Here is an 18,205-nt window from a genome sequence, read left to right as displayed (position 1 = left end):
TTATCTTATGGAACACTTATTCATGAAAGTGAACTTTGTGTTATGATAATGAATACCTAATTACTCATGACTCATTTATATTTTAACTTTTATATATGTTTTCATTGAAAGTAACAAAAATTTCATTTCATTGTAAACATGTAAAATTAAGACACCACGAAGTAATCCTGGCCCTCTCCTCTCCCTTCCCCCTCTTCCAAATGAGTAAGGTTAAATGAATTTTGGGAGAATAGGGTTATAAAGCCCTTGGAAAAAAATCTGTTTTCTAAAGCAAAGCCATTCCATTAAGCAGACCTAAATTTAGATTGTCAAAGCCCCATAGACTCTGAAAAGCAAGTTGTTAAAACTCATAATGAGTTTCAGTGTTGCTGCATTTGGAAATGTCTACATCTCAGCAGTAGCCCTTGTACTAAATTGCTCTAGAATATGGAGGCAGTAGGTGTGAGGACTCTTGTCTTTGAGGCTCTCATTTCAGATATTAGTTGGAATTCCATATTCTTGACCCTCATAAATTCTTAAATTGTAAATTCCTAGCAGCAGCTGTAATTTGTAAAACACATATGGACAAATCCCCTAATGACAGATCAGAGATGATTAACTTAAAATATTTCATTCAACTCAGTAGAACTGAAGATGAAACATTCCTCCCCCACCCCCGCCCTTATACCAGCAGTCATGGCTTTTCCTAACAATATTCCTGACTTAGAGAAAATGCAAATGAAGCATTTGAGATTCAACTTAAAGTGAAAACACTTTGCAGCTGTCATGTTTAATTTGATGATAAATATGAGTGCTAGTAATTGTCTTAATATATTTCTTCAATAAGAATCTTACAGTTGAGGGGAGCCTGGGTGGCTCAGTTGGTTAAGTGTATGACTCTTGATTTTGACTCAGGTCATGATCTCAGGGTTGTGAGATCAAGCCCCACATCAGGCTCTGCGTGGGGTGTGGAGCATGCTTAAGATTCTGTCTCTCCCTCTCCCTCTGTCCCTTCCCCTGTGCACTCAGGTACGCTCTCTCTCTCACTCTCTGAAAAAAAATTTTTTTTAAAAAGCCTCGAATCTTGATACACACATGGTTTCTATGCTTTGCTAATTGAATTCAACTGTGGTACCTACAAGAAAGAAATGTATTCTGACAATATTTTTTTAAAAGACAAGGTTTGCCAAAACAGTGTGCTCTAAAAATAAACCAATGTAATGACTGATCTAAGAAATCTTAATTATATTCTTAATTAATTCAGTAGTCAGAGCCTTAAAAGAATTAATGACCCATTCATCAAAGTCATCATAATGATGCTTAATTTAATGATAGCCTTGGGATGCCTGGATGGCTTAGTCAGTCAGTTAAATGTCTGCCTTTGGCTCAGGTCATGATCCTGGGGTTCTGGGATCGAGTGCCGCAGCAGAGAGCCTGCTTCTCTCTCTCCTGCTCCCCCTGTTTGTGCATGTGCGCTCTCTCTCTTTCTGTCAAATAAATAAAATCTTTAAAAAGAAAATAAAGATAGGCTTTCAGCCTGTTCCCCAGCCTCCTTGCTGAACTGAAATTGTGGAAATTATCCTCCATTTCCTCATTCACACCCTTCTTCAAATTGGTCACTTGATCACCCTTTATTCTGCCACCTAAAAATGTATTTAACCCATCACAGTTTTCCTCCTTGCATTATCTTAGTTTGGGTGTCCACAGAGCTCATTTGGAGTGCTACAGTGATTTTCCAACTAGTCTCCCTGCTTCTGGTCTTACTGTCTTCCAGTCCTCCTCCACCAACATGAAATCTACTCAAGTCTTATTCCCACTGAGAATCTTTCCACCCCTTGCCATCACCTATGGAATCAAGTCCTTAGCATGGCATTTAGGGCCATTGACCATCTGGCCCTTGTCTGCCTCCCCATCTTGATCTCCTGCAACAGACCTCCTTGTACCAGTGCAGTTAGTTGAAATTCCTGGAACACGCCCTGCCTGCTCTGCACATGCTCTTCCCTCTGCAACATACCACTCCTAGGCTGGCAACTTCTATGCACCCTTCAAAACTCAATTTGTAAATCACTTCCTTTCTGGTAGTCTCATTCCACCAGATCATCCCTGTGCCTTGTACATACTTCTGTGATGGCACATACCATCCCACTGGACTTGTGAGAGATTCCCCCCTACCCAAAAATAAGGTTCACCTTCAGTTAATGGAAAATTGAGGGAATCATCCCATCACTCTTTGTCCCTAGAGTCTCCCTGGTCAGGGAGAATAGGTATAAGTAACCTGGCCTCAAAAGAATTCTTACTTGGAGTGCAGAGAGGACTTGAATACACTGAGGTGGCTGCTCCGGGGCCCATTCCATTGACTGCCACTCACACAGTCTGATGTCACAACTTTTCTGAGGAAGCATCTTTGACTGATTGAAAACAACACCCCAGAGAAAATATAGAAGGCATTCTACCTGAAGAGAAAGACCCACAAGGCCAAATAAACTTGCCAGGGATGTATTGTTTTGCTGAAGCAGCTTTTCTCTTCATGAGCTGATGATTTTCTCTGGCCTCTGCATGTCATGTTGAAGATTAAGGATATCTGGAATGTACAAAGGGAGAACAAGATTGATAACAGCCTTTGGGGGTGGAGAAAGAGTGCATATGATCTCTCATGTTACAACCAACTCCAGCCTCAGCTCCCCAGTCTGTGGGATTTGGGATTGGTTACCAGCTGATCCCTAATCTCTAGGACGCAGAAATTTGGAAATGTTCTAATCCCAAAAAAATTCTAAAAGAAAAAAAAATCTGGCCTTAAATGCACCTTATTTCTTCTTCATCGTCTTCAAATATTGGTGACTATGTTACTGGTTTCCTGTTGATTTAGGGGATTTCTCCCTTTGTGTGCCCTCATGAAGAAGGCTGGCATCTGTCCTGTTTCCAACAGGAGTGGTTTTCTGTTGAAGTGGGCCAGTAGTAGCCAGTTCTAAGAGATTCAAAGAATTCAGAAAAGAATTCAACCAATGGGCTTAACTACATATTTAGATATATAGCCAGCGGATTATAAAGCCAACCCAAACCTGCAGAGAAGGATAGAATTGTAGGTTGCTTCCACAGGGACCATATGAGAAAATCGAAGAGTGTGAACTCTGGGGCAAGGCAGGCCTAGGTCTGAGTCCCACAAACTAGTCATGTGGTCTTAGACACATCATGTAACTCCACTAAGACCTAGTTTCCTCTTTTGTAAGATGGGGTTAATAGAAACATTCCTTGTGGAATTGTTGTTAGCATTAGAGATACTGCTGGTGGAATGCTTTGCACATGATAGGCTCTTAGGAAATGGCAGTTACGATTTTGGCTTTGTGTTGAGAATGATGTGATGAACTCTGACATCCTATCAGTCTCCCTGGGAGTACTGTTGGCAGTGGTCCACATCCAGTGACTGCTCGAGGCAGGGGTATAAAAGGCCTGGTTATTTTGGCTCAACTTGGAACAATTCTGAAGGGCCATTCTAACTCCAGAGCTCCCCATGGATCAGCCAGGTGGATACCAGGCCCGCATCCCAGCTCAACTTCTCCCTCTGCCTACACCAGCCTCCCTCCACTCTTTTCCATGGGCATTGATCCCAAGAGCGCTTCTGAAACATGTCCTGGCATGCTAAAATTTATTCCAGAGTCTCTACTTCCTGAGGAACCTGACCTCTGACAAGGGATAAGGCAGGTATCCAGTCTTGTGTTATGAATCACCCATTGGTCTAAGGAGCTGAAGCCTGAAGATGATCCTGTGGCACCTTAGCCGGGTGTCAGGAAATATTTTAGAAAGACAGGCAAAGCATCAGAAAAATCGTAAGGGAAGGAAGAAATCCCGAGAGACACGTGAAATTTGCTGTAGGAAGGCATTTGATAATTTCCAGAAGTTAAAAACACCCTAAATCTATTCCATGTGAGCCCAGGAGCCTGTAAATGTTTTCTAATATCAACTCCCTAAAAAGAACTTGGCTATGACATTCACATCAATCTAATTAAGCAGATGTAACGATTAGTCTTTTCCCAGTATTGAACTTTTAATTCCCTTTCCGATGGCAAGGACCCAGCTAGAGACCTTCCTGGAAGGAGCCCCATGTTTTCCTTTCTAATGACTGTGGCCTAAACAGTTATTTTGGAGCTGGGCTGTACTGTATGTACCTTTCTGGTGCCCAGTGGCATTTAGGCTGGGAGTTCCCTGTCCCACTCAAGTATAGCCTTTGGGAGCTAGAAGCAGAAAACTAGACAAAAGGTAATATCTGGGAGACCAATCCTGCAATGAATTTCCAGGGTTAGGTGAGACTCTGCTCTGGACAGGGACTCCATCTCCAGGAAGAGTCTCATCCCAACATGGTGCTTCTCTGTTCCTTCCTACCCTGATCTCAATGGGTATTAGGGGTTGGCCCGGAGGGAGGACCTATCAGCCTGGTCATATCATGTAGTAGTTGACCCTCAAATACTTCCTGAGGGTCACGTACAAGGCACGGAGCTGTGCACCGAGCATGCAGACGCTGGCTACCACACTCTGTCTCTCCTGGTAATGGGGAGGAATGTGGACGTAAAGGTTGGAGGAACAGCAGTAGGACAGGGCGGTTGTACGTAGGGTGATGAGTGCCATGAGATGAGAGCAGAGCAAATGACTTTATGCCAAGTCCCTTTTTCATGTCTCTAAATCCCCATCTCTGCAACCCTGAGAATGCTCAAGCAGGGCCTGGCCCAAGGGAAGCCCTCAATAGATACATATTGAACTGAGTGTTTGTCCCAGTGGTTTGTCATCCACTGTTTGGCCTTCAAATTACACGATATTCAGCTTGCAGCAGATGTGCAAGATTTTTTTCAGTAGCGACATCTCGGCCAGTGTTGCCGCGCAGCCCTCAGAGGACTCTTGGTTTCAGTGTTGGTGGCCTTGCTGTACAGAGATGACAGGGAGGCGCCAGAGGCCTCGGGGGTGCTCCTGGGCTCAAGGCTCCTGCCTCCCCTGCTCTCATTCCTGCTCTTCAGGCTGAAAAACTGCAGAGGAGCAGCAACATACTTCCACAAGTCTTGCCTCCTCTGTTTTCTCCATCACACCGCAAGGCCTGGACCATGTTCTTGCCTGATGCCCTGGGGATCTGGTCATCCCTCAGTGCATGTTAGCAGATATATTTCCAAGCCCAGGAATTATTTATAGACCAAGAGGCACCTGTTGCTGTTCAGCCACTAAAGTAGTACATCTGGGAGAAGCCTCAGGAAACTGAAGTTCATGGACCCGGAGGCATTTGCCTCACAGCCACACCCTTAGCTTCTACCTCAGCCCTGGTTCAGAGGCTCTGCCTCTGAGTAAACTTAGGACAGTGCAGGATGAGGTTGGAAGGGACACTTTGTCAGCCCCTTCCCATCTCTGTCACTCCCTATCCCTTGCTTATTGGACAGTTGAAGAGTTAATCTTCTATACAGGGCTGTGCAAATAAAATAGCCAGACTGTCACCCCAAGGCCCTTGTGTATAGAAATTCAGGAGCCCCACTGCCACTCTGGTTATAGTCGAGGAAACCATGAGCTTGGAGAGGAGAGGGAGGTAGAGGCTCAGGATCCATCCTGAGGAGATTCTGCAACAGTCCTCACTGTGTGAGGCCAGAGATGTGCAATGGATGATCTAATGGGATTTTTCCATCGCTCACAGTGGAATAGAAAATGACCAGACTCATAGCAAGATAATAATTTCACACAATGGCCTTTACTGTCTCAGGCCTGCTAGAGGCGGTTTCTAGAATTGAATGAATTCTGTTTAGTTACTCTTTCCATTTACTTTGAGCAACAGCCTTGAGTTTTTTAAATTAATTAAACTAGCGATAAATGTGTTAGACCTCTACCTTCTACAGCTGCATGGTTAGCCTTTTCTGTTAAACTTTTTTTTTTTTATCCTCATTGAAGAGAACATGGGCCTGGAGTGTGATTACTCCGGTCAACTAATAACAGAATCAGAGACTTGGGGCACATAGGAGATGTGAGATCATGTACACACAGGGAAACCGAGGCTCATGGAGGAAAATGACTTGCCCGAGAATGTGCCTTTCCTTTCTCCCATCAGTCCCCTCCTGCCCCTGACTCCCTGATCTATGCTGAACACAGATGACTTGCCTTCTGGGCATGGAATGGCATCTCCAGGGCACATATTCTGTACCCACCCATTTCCCCACCCCCGACAGAGGGCCAGCTGGATTCTCTCCTGGAAAAGAGAGAGGAAGCAGAAGGCAGCTCACGGCAGCCAAGATGGAAGTCTGACTGAGAAGCCGGAAGAGCACAGGTACAGAGGGAAGACAGCAGTAGGCAGAGGTCTGGGGCAGCTCCCAACCCACCTCCTAGACAAGAGACACTAGAGGCTAGGAGAGGAGATGTTCTGAAACAGATTCCCTGCCAATGACAGCAGAATTGGGGTGGGAAGGGGCTTGTTCTCTGAATTAGGTTTGGAGGGTAACTGCGGGCTTTACTTTGCAATGATCTAGTTCGTGGCAAAAGAGCAGTGAGTTTTGAGCTCCTTAGCCATTGGAAGTAAATGGTAATTGGGGACTTGAACTTTCCAGCCGGCACTGTCACGAAAGGCAGAATTTGAAAACCTGGCAGGAAGGAGCAGAGTTCTCCACAGCACTTCCCTGGCAAGCCTAATGCTCTAAAGTCGGTACTCTTGGTATGTGACACGTGAGGGCTGAACACGAGTGAGAACTTGGCTGCCTGAGCTGGGCTGTGGCAGAATTCAAATATCTGCGTTTCCTCCCTTATCCCTGAAGTCTTTGCTCCCAGAGCAGCTCGGGACCAGCGGGTGCCGGAGAAGGGTGGATCGGGTCCACTGGTCCACGACCAGCAGCAGCATCCCCTGGGAACGTGTTAGAGATGCACGTTATCAGGCCCGCCCCAGACCCACTGAGCCAGCAACCCTAGGAGAGCAGCCCCGCATTGTCTTAACGACCCTCCAGGTGATGCAGGCTGAAGTTTGGGAACCGCTGGTGTGGTTCTGAATTTGTTGTTTATCAAGGAAACTCTGCTTTTAAGTGAGCTGGCCATCTGCCTCCTAGCTTCCCCCTCCCCCCCTCCCCTTCCACCATAGGGACAGCCACTGCTGGGAGAGCCGGGGTTTGTCGTGTTGCTTTCCCAGGCCTCGGCACTTGTACGGTAAACCATCTCTCTACCATCTGTTTGGCTCCTGGCCCCAGCTGCCTCTGTCCTCTCCCACAGCTCTCAGTTGTGTTATGTGGTGCCAGTGAGGTGGTTTCCACTTCGTGCTGGGAAGGGAGACGCTCATGGAGGTGGGGCCCCCCGCCCCGGGACCACAGACCACAGAGAGTCAGGCCCCAGCGCCCGACCTCAGAGCTCTCACTGCTCCGATGAGGGGCTTTTCAAGGGCGGCCCTGTCCATCCTTCTCAAGAGAGGCAATGAGCATGCCCTGTCTCTCCCAGCTGCGAATGCCAGGGGCTATGAGTGGCTGAATGAGCTCCAGGGAACTCGGGGCTCCGGTCAGAGAGCTGTGGGCTCTACTTGTCCATCCTTCCCTTTTTCTGTGTCAACAAGTTGGGCAGTCACCTGAGGATTGTGCCAGGGAAGAGTCTGAGACAACAGTTAGCTCCCCTAACTTTAACACCAGAGAGCACCAGTTATGTTTGTTGAGAGAGAGAGCGGCTCTGGGTTAATTTAATGAAATACATTTTGCCAAATGCTTTTTGCTTTTTGCTTTTTATTCTCATTAATGCCAAGGCATTAAAAGGTATAGTGGCTATTGGGATTGTGTCATATCTCATCCCCCACCGCACTCACCTCCTCCTTCCCAAGTGTTAGGAACGTGTCCAGAGCACGTCATAAGACGCTCTTTGTCTCTGTGGCACTGAGTAGAAGCTGTCAGGCCCCCGAAGGATTTGGGTTGATGGCATATATTTGATATTTTCTACTCTTCTTCCAGCCTAGTCTTGGGAAAATGGCCTTGGGGTATGGAGAAAACACAAATCCGCGCTTTGAGAGCCCTGTGGGGCAGATTTCCAAAATGGTGGCCATCCCCATCAGCCAGGGTACATTGCACAGGCTGATGGAGAGCCAGAACCCACCTGAGTGTCCTTCTCCGGGGAGGACTGGTTTCCGTTCAGTGAGTGCGGTGGATCATTGCTAAGACATTGTCATGTTCACATCCATTCAGCCTAAGGAAAGAACAGGTCCCAGGAAGCAGAGGAATTTGGTAGGAAAAATACACAGGGTTTTTATGTATATTATGTCTCTTGTTTTTAAGCCTCACAATCATCCTTTGGGAGATGTAGTATTAACCTTGTTTTCTGGATAAAGAAACGAAAGTTCGGGGAGATCGGGGGACAGGTCTGAGGTCACAAGCTGAGACGCGGCAGAGCAGGGCCCTGACTCCAAGCCCGGTGCTCATCCCCAGGGCCTCCGCCACCTTCCCTCCCAGAACCCTTCCCCTCCCTGTCCCCTTTGCCCCCGTCTCAACTTCTAGGGAACATGAGTGACCCGAGAGGACAGCTGCAAAGTCGACTGCACTAGGACTCAGAAATCCTGGCCTCTTTCCTTTATGGGCTGTGTCCAACTCAGAATCTGTCCTGTTTGTTGGTACAGGCAAATAAACAGTTTTCTGCTGAGAGGGAGGGAAATTGAAAGAATAGCTACAGGGCTAAAAGAACCAGTTAGATTGCTGAGCTTGCCATATTTCTGACCCTGGCCACCCAGGCCACTCCCTACAGCCCCAGAAATTCCCAGATTTGCCAAATAACATGGGCATTTGCCCTTTGCAAAAGAGAAGGAGTGGGGAGGCAATAAAATGAGTTGTTAAACTATCTTTAGGGTTGGGGGCAAGGAGAGGTCTGTTTGCCCCAAAATGCTGGGATTTCTTTACAAGTGATCTGAAGCAATATGTTATGAGAGGCACAGGGTGTGTGTGTAAGAGAGAATATGAGATTCACAAAGTACAAAAATACAAAGTACTGAGTTTTTTCTAACAAGCCTTGCTGAGTTTTCAGTAATTCTGCAGCTGTGACATGACTAGTCCACAGAGATATTCGGCGCTGGCTGGAAAAGTACAACCAAAACTTACTCAGTCGATAGCAAGAAACAGTGATGCTTCTAAGGGTCACGTGACTTGTAAGACTGGCCTCCCTGTGGGAAAGATAGACAAATTTGCTTTTTTTTCAGGCCCAGCTCAGAGTGTTTTCCTTCCCAGGAACTTCACTGGGTACAAGGAACCCGCAGAGGCATGAGGACGCCTTGCCTCTAAAATCACCGCTGATATCTCAATAAGTCTAGCCTTCCCCTTAGCCCCGCTCTTACAGACTCTACAACAGCAGGTTTGAAGGTTCTGCTCAGAGGGTCTTAGTTGATCTTGTTGAGTCTGGTTTGGCCATCTGCTGACGGAGCACTTGTCCTCCCTCCCATGACAGTGGCTCGCACACAGTGACCTCCATGCTCCAGACTGAATGTGTTTTCCCCACCCTGAGTGTGCATCCTCTGCAGGCCATACCATGTGGCGCTGAGCTAAGCCGGTTCTCTGACCCGAGCGAGGACTGCCAACAGGACTCCCTGAGGCACCATGCCTGGCATCTGAACCTACAGATAGCTCTTTGCATCATAAAAGTCAGCCCAGCTCCCTCAGTTTGCACGTCGAATGGAGGGAGGTGGTGTTGGGGCAGGAAGTTGCTATCTTCAGGAAGAACTAGGTGAGGCCAGTGGCTGCCGGAGTCAGGTGAGCATTCTTCTCTCCTCCTGAACTCTGACTTCCCTCCACCTGGGGCCTGGCCTCTCCCCGGGGACCCCATGGCCCTCTGGCTCCCCTGGTTGCATGGCTCCTGACACTTTGGCCTGGATCCCTAGCGCCTGCATGGGCCCCATCCTTGGGCCTACCCGCCGAGTTCTGGCATCTGTCTCCTCTGAGAGTAAGGAGCCAAGAGCATGCTGGGTCGGGCTCCCCTGTGAGTCTGCTGCATTTGGGGTGACCTGCCGCAAAAACGGGCCGGCCGCACTGCTCCCTGGAATGAGCTGCTCTGTCTTCTCCCGGAGTGAGCTTGGCGGCTCTTCTAGCTGCCGCCTCAGCAGTTCCTGGACAGATTCTGTTGGTTTACGACTAAGCAAGAAAAGCGGACTCCTGAGCCAGGAGCTCAGCAGGGGTTCCTTCCCTTCAAAGAAAAATGCAAATGAGCCTGGAAGGTGCTGATGTTAAGAAATCTGCCCCTCCCCGCCCCTGCGGGCCCCTTGTCCTCCCTCCCCTCAGAAAGCTGGGCTGGTGTAGCGTGTGAACACAGGGGCAGGACTGCACCCCAGGAATTGATTCACACTTTCTGGCTCAGCTTACTCATGCCATGGCCCTGAGAAGATGAGCTACTGTGGCCGTCCCTCTGTGACGTTCAGGAGCATCCACATCATCTGCTCCTAAACCTGGCGGACACTGGCGCACACAGGCCTTCAGAGGACACTGATAAAGAAAGCAGTCTTTCTCTGGCCTGCACGAAATTTCAATATAAAGCTGAGCTAGAACTGAGGCTGCGATGCCGTCCCAGCCCTGCAGCCGCATCCTTCCCCGTCGGGTGCCTGAGGACAACTGGTTCAGCCCCTGCCCTCTCCTCTAGGCCTCCCCTCCTTGCGTGGCCTCCCGACACCCCTGGGCTCTTGTGCTCTGGGACGGCAGATTCCACTGCCCACTACCCTCCCTCTCACATCTGCCTTCTCTAAGGGCCCAGGAAACCGTGGCCAGTTCCTCCTTAATAGCACGTAGCCCAGGGCCTGAGAAAGTTGTGATCGCTCCTGCCCTCTTCAAGACTCAAGTAGTTTACACGTAAAATCTGCCTACCTCACGGGTAAGCTGACTGAATGAGGTGAGGCCTAATGAGTGGGGGCCTTTCCACATGTTAGCCCCTCTGATCAGGATGCACTATGCCAGAGTCCCTGGGATTGACCCCACGATGGGTTAGAATAAAGCTGCTCTCCTGTCCAAAGTTATTGATTATGAGGCAGAAAATGCAATTAACCTTGAATAAGTTTAGGTCACTCGCCCACACTTGCTTGCTGCTAGCTGCCTCAGTCTCTTCCCTGAAGAATAGAGAACCAGAGCCTGGAGCTCCAGGAAGGAGCAAGAGTATGAATTCTCCCAACCTGAGAGTTGCAGAATGATTCTAAGGAGTTCATCCATCATTCTGCACACCATACAGAGAGAGTAAACGGGTTGCCTCTATATGCACTATTATTTTCAAATACTACTAGGTACTGTTTTCAAATAGGTACTATTGTGGTTCACAAAATATAAATTGATTTTTTAAATGGATGCTTAGTAAGTTATTTTGACCCAGTAATATCTTTGGCAAGAGAATAACCTCAGAGGCTTAGCTGGATTTGGGTGCTCTGCCGCAGCTCACTTGTCCTGAAGATAAACATCCTCAGGCTTGAAGCCCTGACTTTGTGATAAACAGTAATCACCTGTCAATGCCAAGTGCTTGTTTCCCCAGCGTGATCAATGGCACAACATTCAGCACACAACACATGGTTCAGCTTGTGGTGTCAGAGCAACTGTATGCAAAGGGAAGAGAAGACGATAGTCACTGGATTTTGCCATCCCACCAAAAGAGAAGACTCGGAGACCACAGAATATTCCAGAAAGCCCCAGATGTAGTACAGGGAGACCACAGAAAGAGGATCCTAGGACACAGCTGGCTGGCATCTGAAAGTACAAGGCCAGGAAGTTTAAAATTCCTATACTTACCCCTGCCAATGGCTTCTCGTAGGGAGGCCACCATGGTGGTTCAGCTGACTGTGACTCCCTGCCCCAAGGCTGCCTGAGGCCACTTCGCCAGCCCCTGGTGTGAGTGCTCCAAGAGAGGGGCGGGTTGCAACCCTCTGTGAAAGGTGCCCCGGCAGTGCTCTGAAGTGACGCTGCCTTGTGTTTCTGCCAGGAATTTAAACTTGATGGAGGGGCGCCTGGGTGGCTCAGATGGTTAAGCGTCTGCCTTCGGCTCAGGTCATGATCCTGGGGTCCTCGGATTGAGTCCCACATCGGGCTCCCTGCTCAGTAGGGAGCCTGCTTCTCCCTCTGCCTCTCCCCCTGCTCATGCTCTCGTTCTCTCTCTCTCTCTCTGTATCTCTGTCAAATGAATAAATTTTTTTAAAAAATCTTTAAAAAAAATAAATAAACTTGATGGACTTCTGCCATAAGGAGGGACTCTGTTCCTGCCTCTCTCCCCGTTCCCCTCACCTCCCACCCTCCAGCCTCGGAGAAACAGTAAAGGAAGATGCTTCTCTTCATTAGTCTTCATAAGAGCCTTGTAGCTCAAAACCATGCATCTACCACCGGTAAATGGAACCTGAGGGAACTATGACTTCGTGGTGGGGAGCAGGAGTTTCATCAGATGCTAAAAAGTAGCAAGAAAAAAGATCCTGTTCTATTGATATAAGGGGAGTATAATGGGATTTTTTTTTTTTTTTTTTTGGTAACTGTCTGAAGAGAAAAAGCCATGTTTATTTTTTCTTCCTGTGAAGTGGGAGAACTCTGAGTTTGGATCTACTGAATATAAAATTCTCGCCAACTAAGGTCCCTACGAATGTATCTGAGTTGCCCGCTCCTGCAAATGAGTTATTTTTATGGCAGACATGATTCTCATTAAAAGTTCTTGTGATTTCTATCACACGAGGCACATTTTCCCCATGGCTACCCCAGGCTCCTGCTAATATGGTTGTTGTAGGGACGGAAGTGAACTACGTCAGCCATTAAAACGCACCCTAACTGATCACCATGAAGTAGCCACCTTGATGCAAAGTAAAATTTTTAGAGAAAAATATTCACAATATGCAACTGCTTCTTAATATTCCATTCCAGTTGCTCTGGGAGAGAGAATAGTACAGGACATGCTGCTTGGGATAGAGTGAAGCATTTCCTCTGCTCCCAGAAGAACCTTAAAAAAGAGTTTAAGCTCTTCCCACACTCTGGGGTATCAGTGAGGAAAGAGTTAGCAGTCCCTGCCCAAAAAGACAGTTGTTGATGGAGTCTTTCGCAAAACCTGGTTTGTAACCCACTGCCCAGAAGTCCCAGCGTGAGTCGTAACAAGAGTAGCTCTTTCTGGTGGGAGATCAAAGGGTGTAAGAATTGGGGCAGCTGCTTGGGATTGTGTTAAGAGGGAGTGTGGGGCCAGCAGAAGAGGAAGCGAATGGCGCTGCCTTCCTCACTTGAGCTGTCTACTCACTCATCCTTCCAATCCTGCAAGGATAAGCTTCTTAAGATATTTGCTGAGAGATTGGATATCCTGCCCTAGTTCTCCTTGGAAAGTACAGGGTGAGCTGGCAGAAGGGGAAGAGGTGAGGTGTAAACCTTTCGTGGAGGTCTGAGAGGTCTGCCCATTCTTGGAGCAGTACCAGGCCCTTGGGCCTTCACACAGGTGAGACATACTTCGGATTTTATAAGTCAGCCTTGATTTTGGTTGCAAAATGAGACACAGTCCCCCCAGAGATGATAGTCTCCACTGAGCTGCAGGGACCACTGGGGATAGGCCTCGAGATTGCTGTCTTGTGGAGCTCCAGATATTCTGACACTTTCCCGCAAGTCATTCTCCTCCCAGCGCATCCCAGATACCGACACAGGTCCCTGGAGGAGAAGTTAAAGGTTTAGAAATGGCCTAATTTCCTAATTTATGAAAACTTTTAGCCAACCCTCTACCTTCTGTTCATTCAGTTGTTCACTTATTCAGTGAATAATTGTTGAGGATGTAGCTGCCATCTGCCAGGCCCCGTGCTAAGTTCTGGGGGAGGGCTCCTGCCTTCATGAAAACTACAGCCTAGCAAGGGAGCAGACAGTAAATAAACAAGTAAACAAATCAACAGGATAATTACAGATTGTTGTAAGTCCCATAAAGGGAATACACAGGATAAATGAGATCATAATTGGGAGGGGCCCCTCTGCAGAGGGGACATTTGAGCTGAGACCTCGAGAGAAGGAGTGGCCATGGGAAGAGCTGGAGGAAGGGCCGTCCAGGCGGAGGGCATACAGGGACCCACGGGTGGAAGGCCTTGGAGCATCAGGGAGAGAAGACGTGGTGAGAGCAGCGAGGAGAATGATTCAGGAGGAGTTCACAGGAGGCACGAGCTAGGGTGTTAGAGCCTTGGAGGCCATGGTCAGAGTTTAGGTTTCATTCTGAGAGCAATGGGGAGCCGCTGACAGTGTTAAGCAAGAGTGGTAATCTAATTAAAGATCACTGTGTGCTCACTGCCACTTGTTTGTAGTAGCAGATAAGAAACGAATTCCACGAATATGGAGTCGGGTATGTACATGTGGGTTCATCCCAGTGGTCTGCAGCAATTAAAAACCGTGAGGCATGTCTATATGTACTGCCAGAGAAGGATTCGCAAGATACCCTTGGTAGGAGAAAAAAAAAAAAATAAGAAATAGGATACAGCATAAAATATGCTGCCACTATATTTTAAAAAGTGCTATATATGTATATGGGCTTGCCCGTGTATAAAATCCCACACTAAGAATACACAGGGAACTGGTCATGGGTTGCTTCTGGGGAGGGGAACTGAGGCACAGGGTGACCAGGATGGAAGGGAGACCTACTCTTCATAGTGTATCCTTTTGTACGTTCGAATATATTAGTATGCCTGTGTTACATATTCAGCAAAAAAAGGTCCCATGTCTAAATTCTGGTCTCCGTGTTTGCTATGTGGAGAGAGGCTGTTGAGAGATGGTGGTGGCTTGACCATGGGTAATGGGGTTGGAGACAAGAAGGTGGATTCAGGATCTATGTCAGAGGCAGGACCAGCTGGACTCAGTGTATCCCACGCTGACTTGCCCCGCTCCCGCAAGTTCAGGAAAGCTTCATGCATTTGAGATTGCAACTGGGCTTACCCGACTCTCCTGTGACTTCTGTGACATCTTTGTGGACTGAAGGATTCTTGGGCTCCTTCCAGGTGCAAAAAGCCTTGGAACTTGAGAGACTGTCTAATGCATCACAATATGGAGGACACGGTTACAGACATGTGCCCTTTTCATATCCTCATCCAACTTCTAGACAATTTTTTTTAAGATCCCTCTAGGCCCAATGTGGGGCTTGAACACATGACCCTGAGGTCAAGAGTCTCATGCTCTACCGACTGAGCCAGCCAGGCACCCCTGAATGGTTTTTAATGACAATCAAAATGAAGTTACACTGAAGAAGCCCTATCGTTTCTCCATGGAGCTTGCTTTCTTTGCAGAGAGATGCCAAGGGCCAGTACCTGTTTGACCTTCTTTGCCACCACCTGAACCTTCTTGAGAAAGACTACTTTGGGATCCGCTTTGTGGACCCAGACAAGCAGCGGGTAAGTCAATATTTGAAGCGCAAATATTCACTGACCTACTGAGGGTTGGTCAGTAGCCTGAGTCCTTGGACTGCCACTCATATTCTTGAGTTTAGCCTCAGGGATGAGTGGCCCCCCGGGCCCTGCATTTGGGTGTCACCTCTTCAGATCACGTAGCCACCTTGGCAGAGCTCAGCGAGTGTGGCCCGCCGTTCACAGATGCTGAGATTGGCAGCCTAGAGGGCTGACATGATCTGCCCAAAGCTGCCCGGTTGGCGGCGGAGCAGCGGGGCTGGTGTTACTGTCTTCGAGCACAGGTCACAGGCTGAGCCTCTCCTGCCCGCTCTCTAGTGACTGAGCTGAGCCACACAGTTCCGGCTCGGAAGGGCCCCACCTTCCACCAGTTTGGGCAGGACAGAGATAGAGCCGAACTGACATGGGCCCCTGAGCACCTTGCAAATGCTTCGGTTCTCGTTCTGCTCCACAGACACGGGGCTCATTGCGGATGGAGATGAGAACAGGTCCATGACCCCCAGGCCCCGGCCTCCCCTGACCTGTCTCCTCCCTGCTGTGGCTCTCCAGATGCCATCCTTCTCTCTTCCCATAGCCTCCACCGGTACAGCCCCCTGCCCAGAACATCCCTTCTCCCTTTCCTCACCTCTCCACACTCCACGCTTTGCTTCTGGCTGACTCCTTCTCACATGTAATGTCTCAGCTTGGACTTGCACTCCTTCCAGGGATTCTTCCCCCACCCCCACTGTGAACGAGGGGTCCCTCCTGTGTGCCCCACAGGCCCTGTGCTACCCCTCTTGTAGCACTTTCTACGCCATGCTGTGGTTGCCTGTTGGATTACCTGTGTTCCGGGCAAAAATGGAAGTTCCATGAGTGCATGCACTTTCTCTCATTCAGCACTACATCCCATAGAACGAGCACAGGGCCTAGAATGTAGTGGACGTTCAGTAAATATTTGCTGAAGGAGTGATGAGTGGGTGAGTTCATGGTGTATAATGCCAAAAATTTCCCCCTCCACTTGCCCAGCTGCTCTGCTAGCAGACATCTGCACTTCCTAGAACTTCTTTTCAGCAGCCCTTTCCTTTCTGTGGGGATGTATTCTCTGGTGCCCCCACTGAAGTGGGAAAATATGCAGAAGCATTCGGGCCTGTGTCTCCCTTCCCTATACCCCTGCCCACCCCCCACTCTGGTCTACCATCCTCCAAAGACATTATCAGCACAAATCCCAGAGGGTCCCCCTTCCATGGGTCCACTGATTTTCTTCACAGCTCCAAACATGGGTTCCATCTCTGTTGTCACTGGGGGCCTCAGAGCCCCCGAAGGCACAGTCCCCTAGCAATGCCCAGGACCACAGGTAATGAATGAATGGATACACCCCTCAGCATGCCAGAGTCAAGTGCTGTTTTGTTCTTTGATGCTCTGAGCCACTGTGTCTCCAGGTCACATTTAGAGTTTTCTGCTGAACACTTTAGCTTAAAGAAAGAATCCATAGGACTGTATCCCTTTCTTTTGAAAAGCCCTGCCCCCTTCACTGACATATTCTGGTCCTCTTGGCTCAGCAGAATTTTGAGCATCACCACTGTTTAGGAAGTAAGGTCAGCCCCTTGCCCTCTGAAGGCTCCACAGTCTTGACATAAATACTGTCCTTAGCTCTAGAACCTCAAAAGGGCCATGATACCAGGAAGCTACATGTCCTTACATGCTGTAGGTGTCCATTCACTATAAAATGATGGACTGTTTTTACCAGGGGGTTTCTTGTTGTTTATTTTTTTGGTCTGAGCTGTTTTCTTCTTAGGAGGGAAGGCCGGTTACCCCAAGTTCTCTTCATCTCCTGAAGAGAGTGGCTTATGAAAAAAAAGAAACAAAACATATCCTCATTATTTTCTAGTTAGGTCAAAATGTGCTTAAGAAGAATAAGAGAGTACATGGAGGGGATAAAGATCAAAAGCAGGAGGAGACAGAGAAATATAAAAAAATGGAGAAACGGGGAAATAAACCTGTATGGAGCGGCTACTGTGTGCTGGGCTCTGCACTGAGCACAAACCCAGGCCTTTCAGCCCATGTATGTTGAGCCCTGAGTTCTATCAGGCACGAAGCTAAGAGCTTCCCATATGTTCTTTAATCTTTATACAAATGAGCCGAGTATCCACAAGTCAAATAGCCATTCTCTGGCTGAGGAAATAAAATGTCAGGTTAAGTAGTGACTTGCCCAAGGCATATGGCACTGCCAGTCTCCAGCTCGGAGCTGTCTGATGCCAGGCTCTCTGTGGGTTCTAAGGTTCCAGCTGAATTCATACCTGACAGTTTCTGAAGTTGTGTGACTGTGCTGAGGGGTTAAGGAGAGCAGAGAGGCTTGGAAAGGTGCTTGAGAGTTGTGGGGAAATTGTCACCCTAGATCGGGTGACTCGTGGTAGAGAATGGAGGGGGTAAGCTCCCCGCTCCCTTAGGTTGTGAGGTCCTAAAATAAACCTCCTCCCCTGGGGCACCAGAACCCAAGCTCACATCCACCCCCTCACTGCCTGCTCTGCACAGGTGCCCGTGGGGTCTGGGAATGCTCCTGGTCCCTCCTGGGGGACCAACGGGGGGAGCCTGTTGCTGGCTCAGGTCCAGGGCCTCAGCCTGCTCTCAGACTCTCCTTTCAGACTGGAGGCACCCTTTCCAGCCACCAGAGCCTCCAGATCGTGCCACATTGGCCCAATGACCCAAATACGGGTGGAAACTGTCCTCTCTGAACCTTCTTTTCTCTTCTCCTGACCCTTCCTCCCCAGTCTCCTGTTATCAGTTTGCTAGTGATTGTGGGACCCAGATTTAGCCAGACCGCTGCAAAGGGTAACTCTGGCCATCACTCTCTTTTGGGGATCCTGATTTCTCTTGATTTCTCTACCAGACCCTTAAAATCTCCTGGACAAGCTTTGACAGCTTTCTCCTCCCCCC

At 48.4% G+C, this 18,205-nt stretch overlaps 1 protein-coding gene across 3 annotated transcripts in view; it reads left to right on the top strand.

The window, feature by feature from the left end:
• Positions 1 to 18,205, top strand: part of FRMD5 (FERM domain containing 5) — a 310,023-nt gene that overhangs the window by 248,097 nt on the left and 43,721 nt on the right. For all 3 annotated transcript variants that reach the window (XM_032416996.1, XM_032416995.1, XM_032416994.1), the window contains exon 2: positions 15,176 to 15,280. In XM_032416996.1, the coding sequence (XP_032272887.1) occupies positions 15,176 to 15,280 (105 nt within the window). The remainder of the gene's footprint in view (positions 1 to 15,175; positions 15,281 to 18,205) is intronic.

This window comes from Phoca vitulina, unplaced genomic scaffold (genome assembly GCF_004348235.1).
Source record: "Phoca vitulina isolate PV1807 unplaced genomic scaffold, GSC_HSeal_1.0 scaffold20, whole genome shotgun sequence".
In the NCBI taxonomy this organism is placed as follows: Eukaryota; Metazoa; Chordata; class Mammalia; order Carnivora; family Phocidae; genus Phoca; species Phoca vitulina.
Note: the sequence above shows the minus strand (reverse complement) of the source record. Positions and strands in the feature narration are given on the sequence as shown.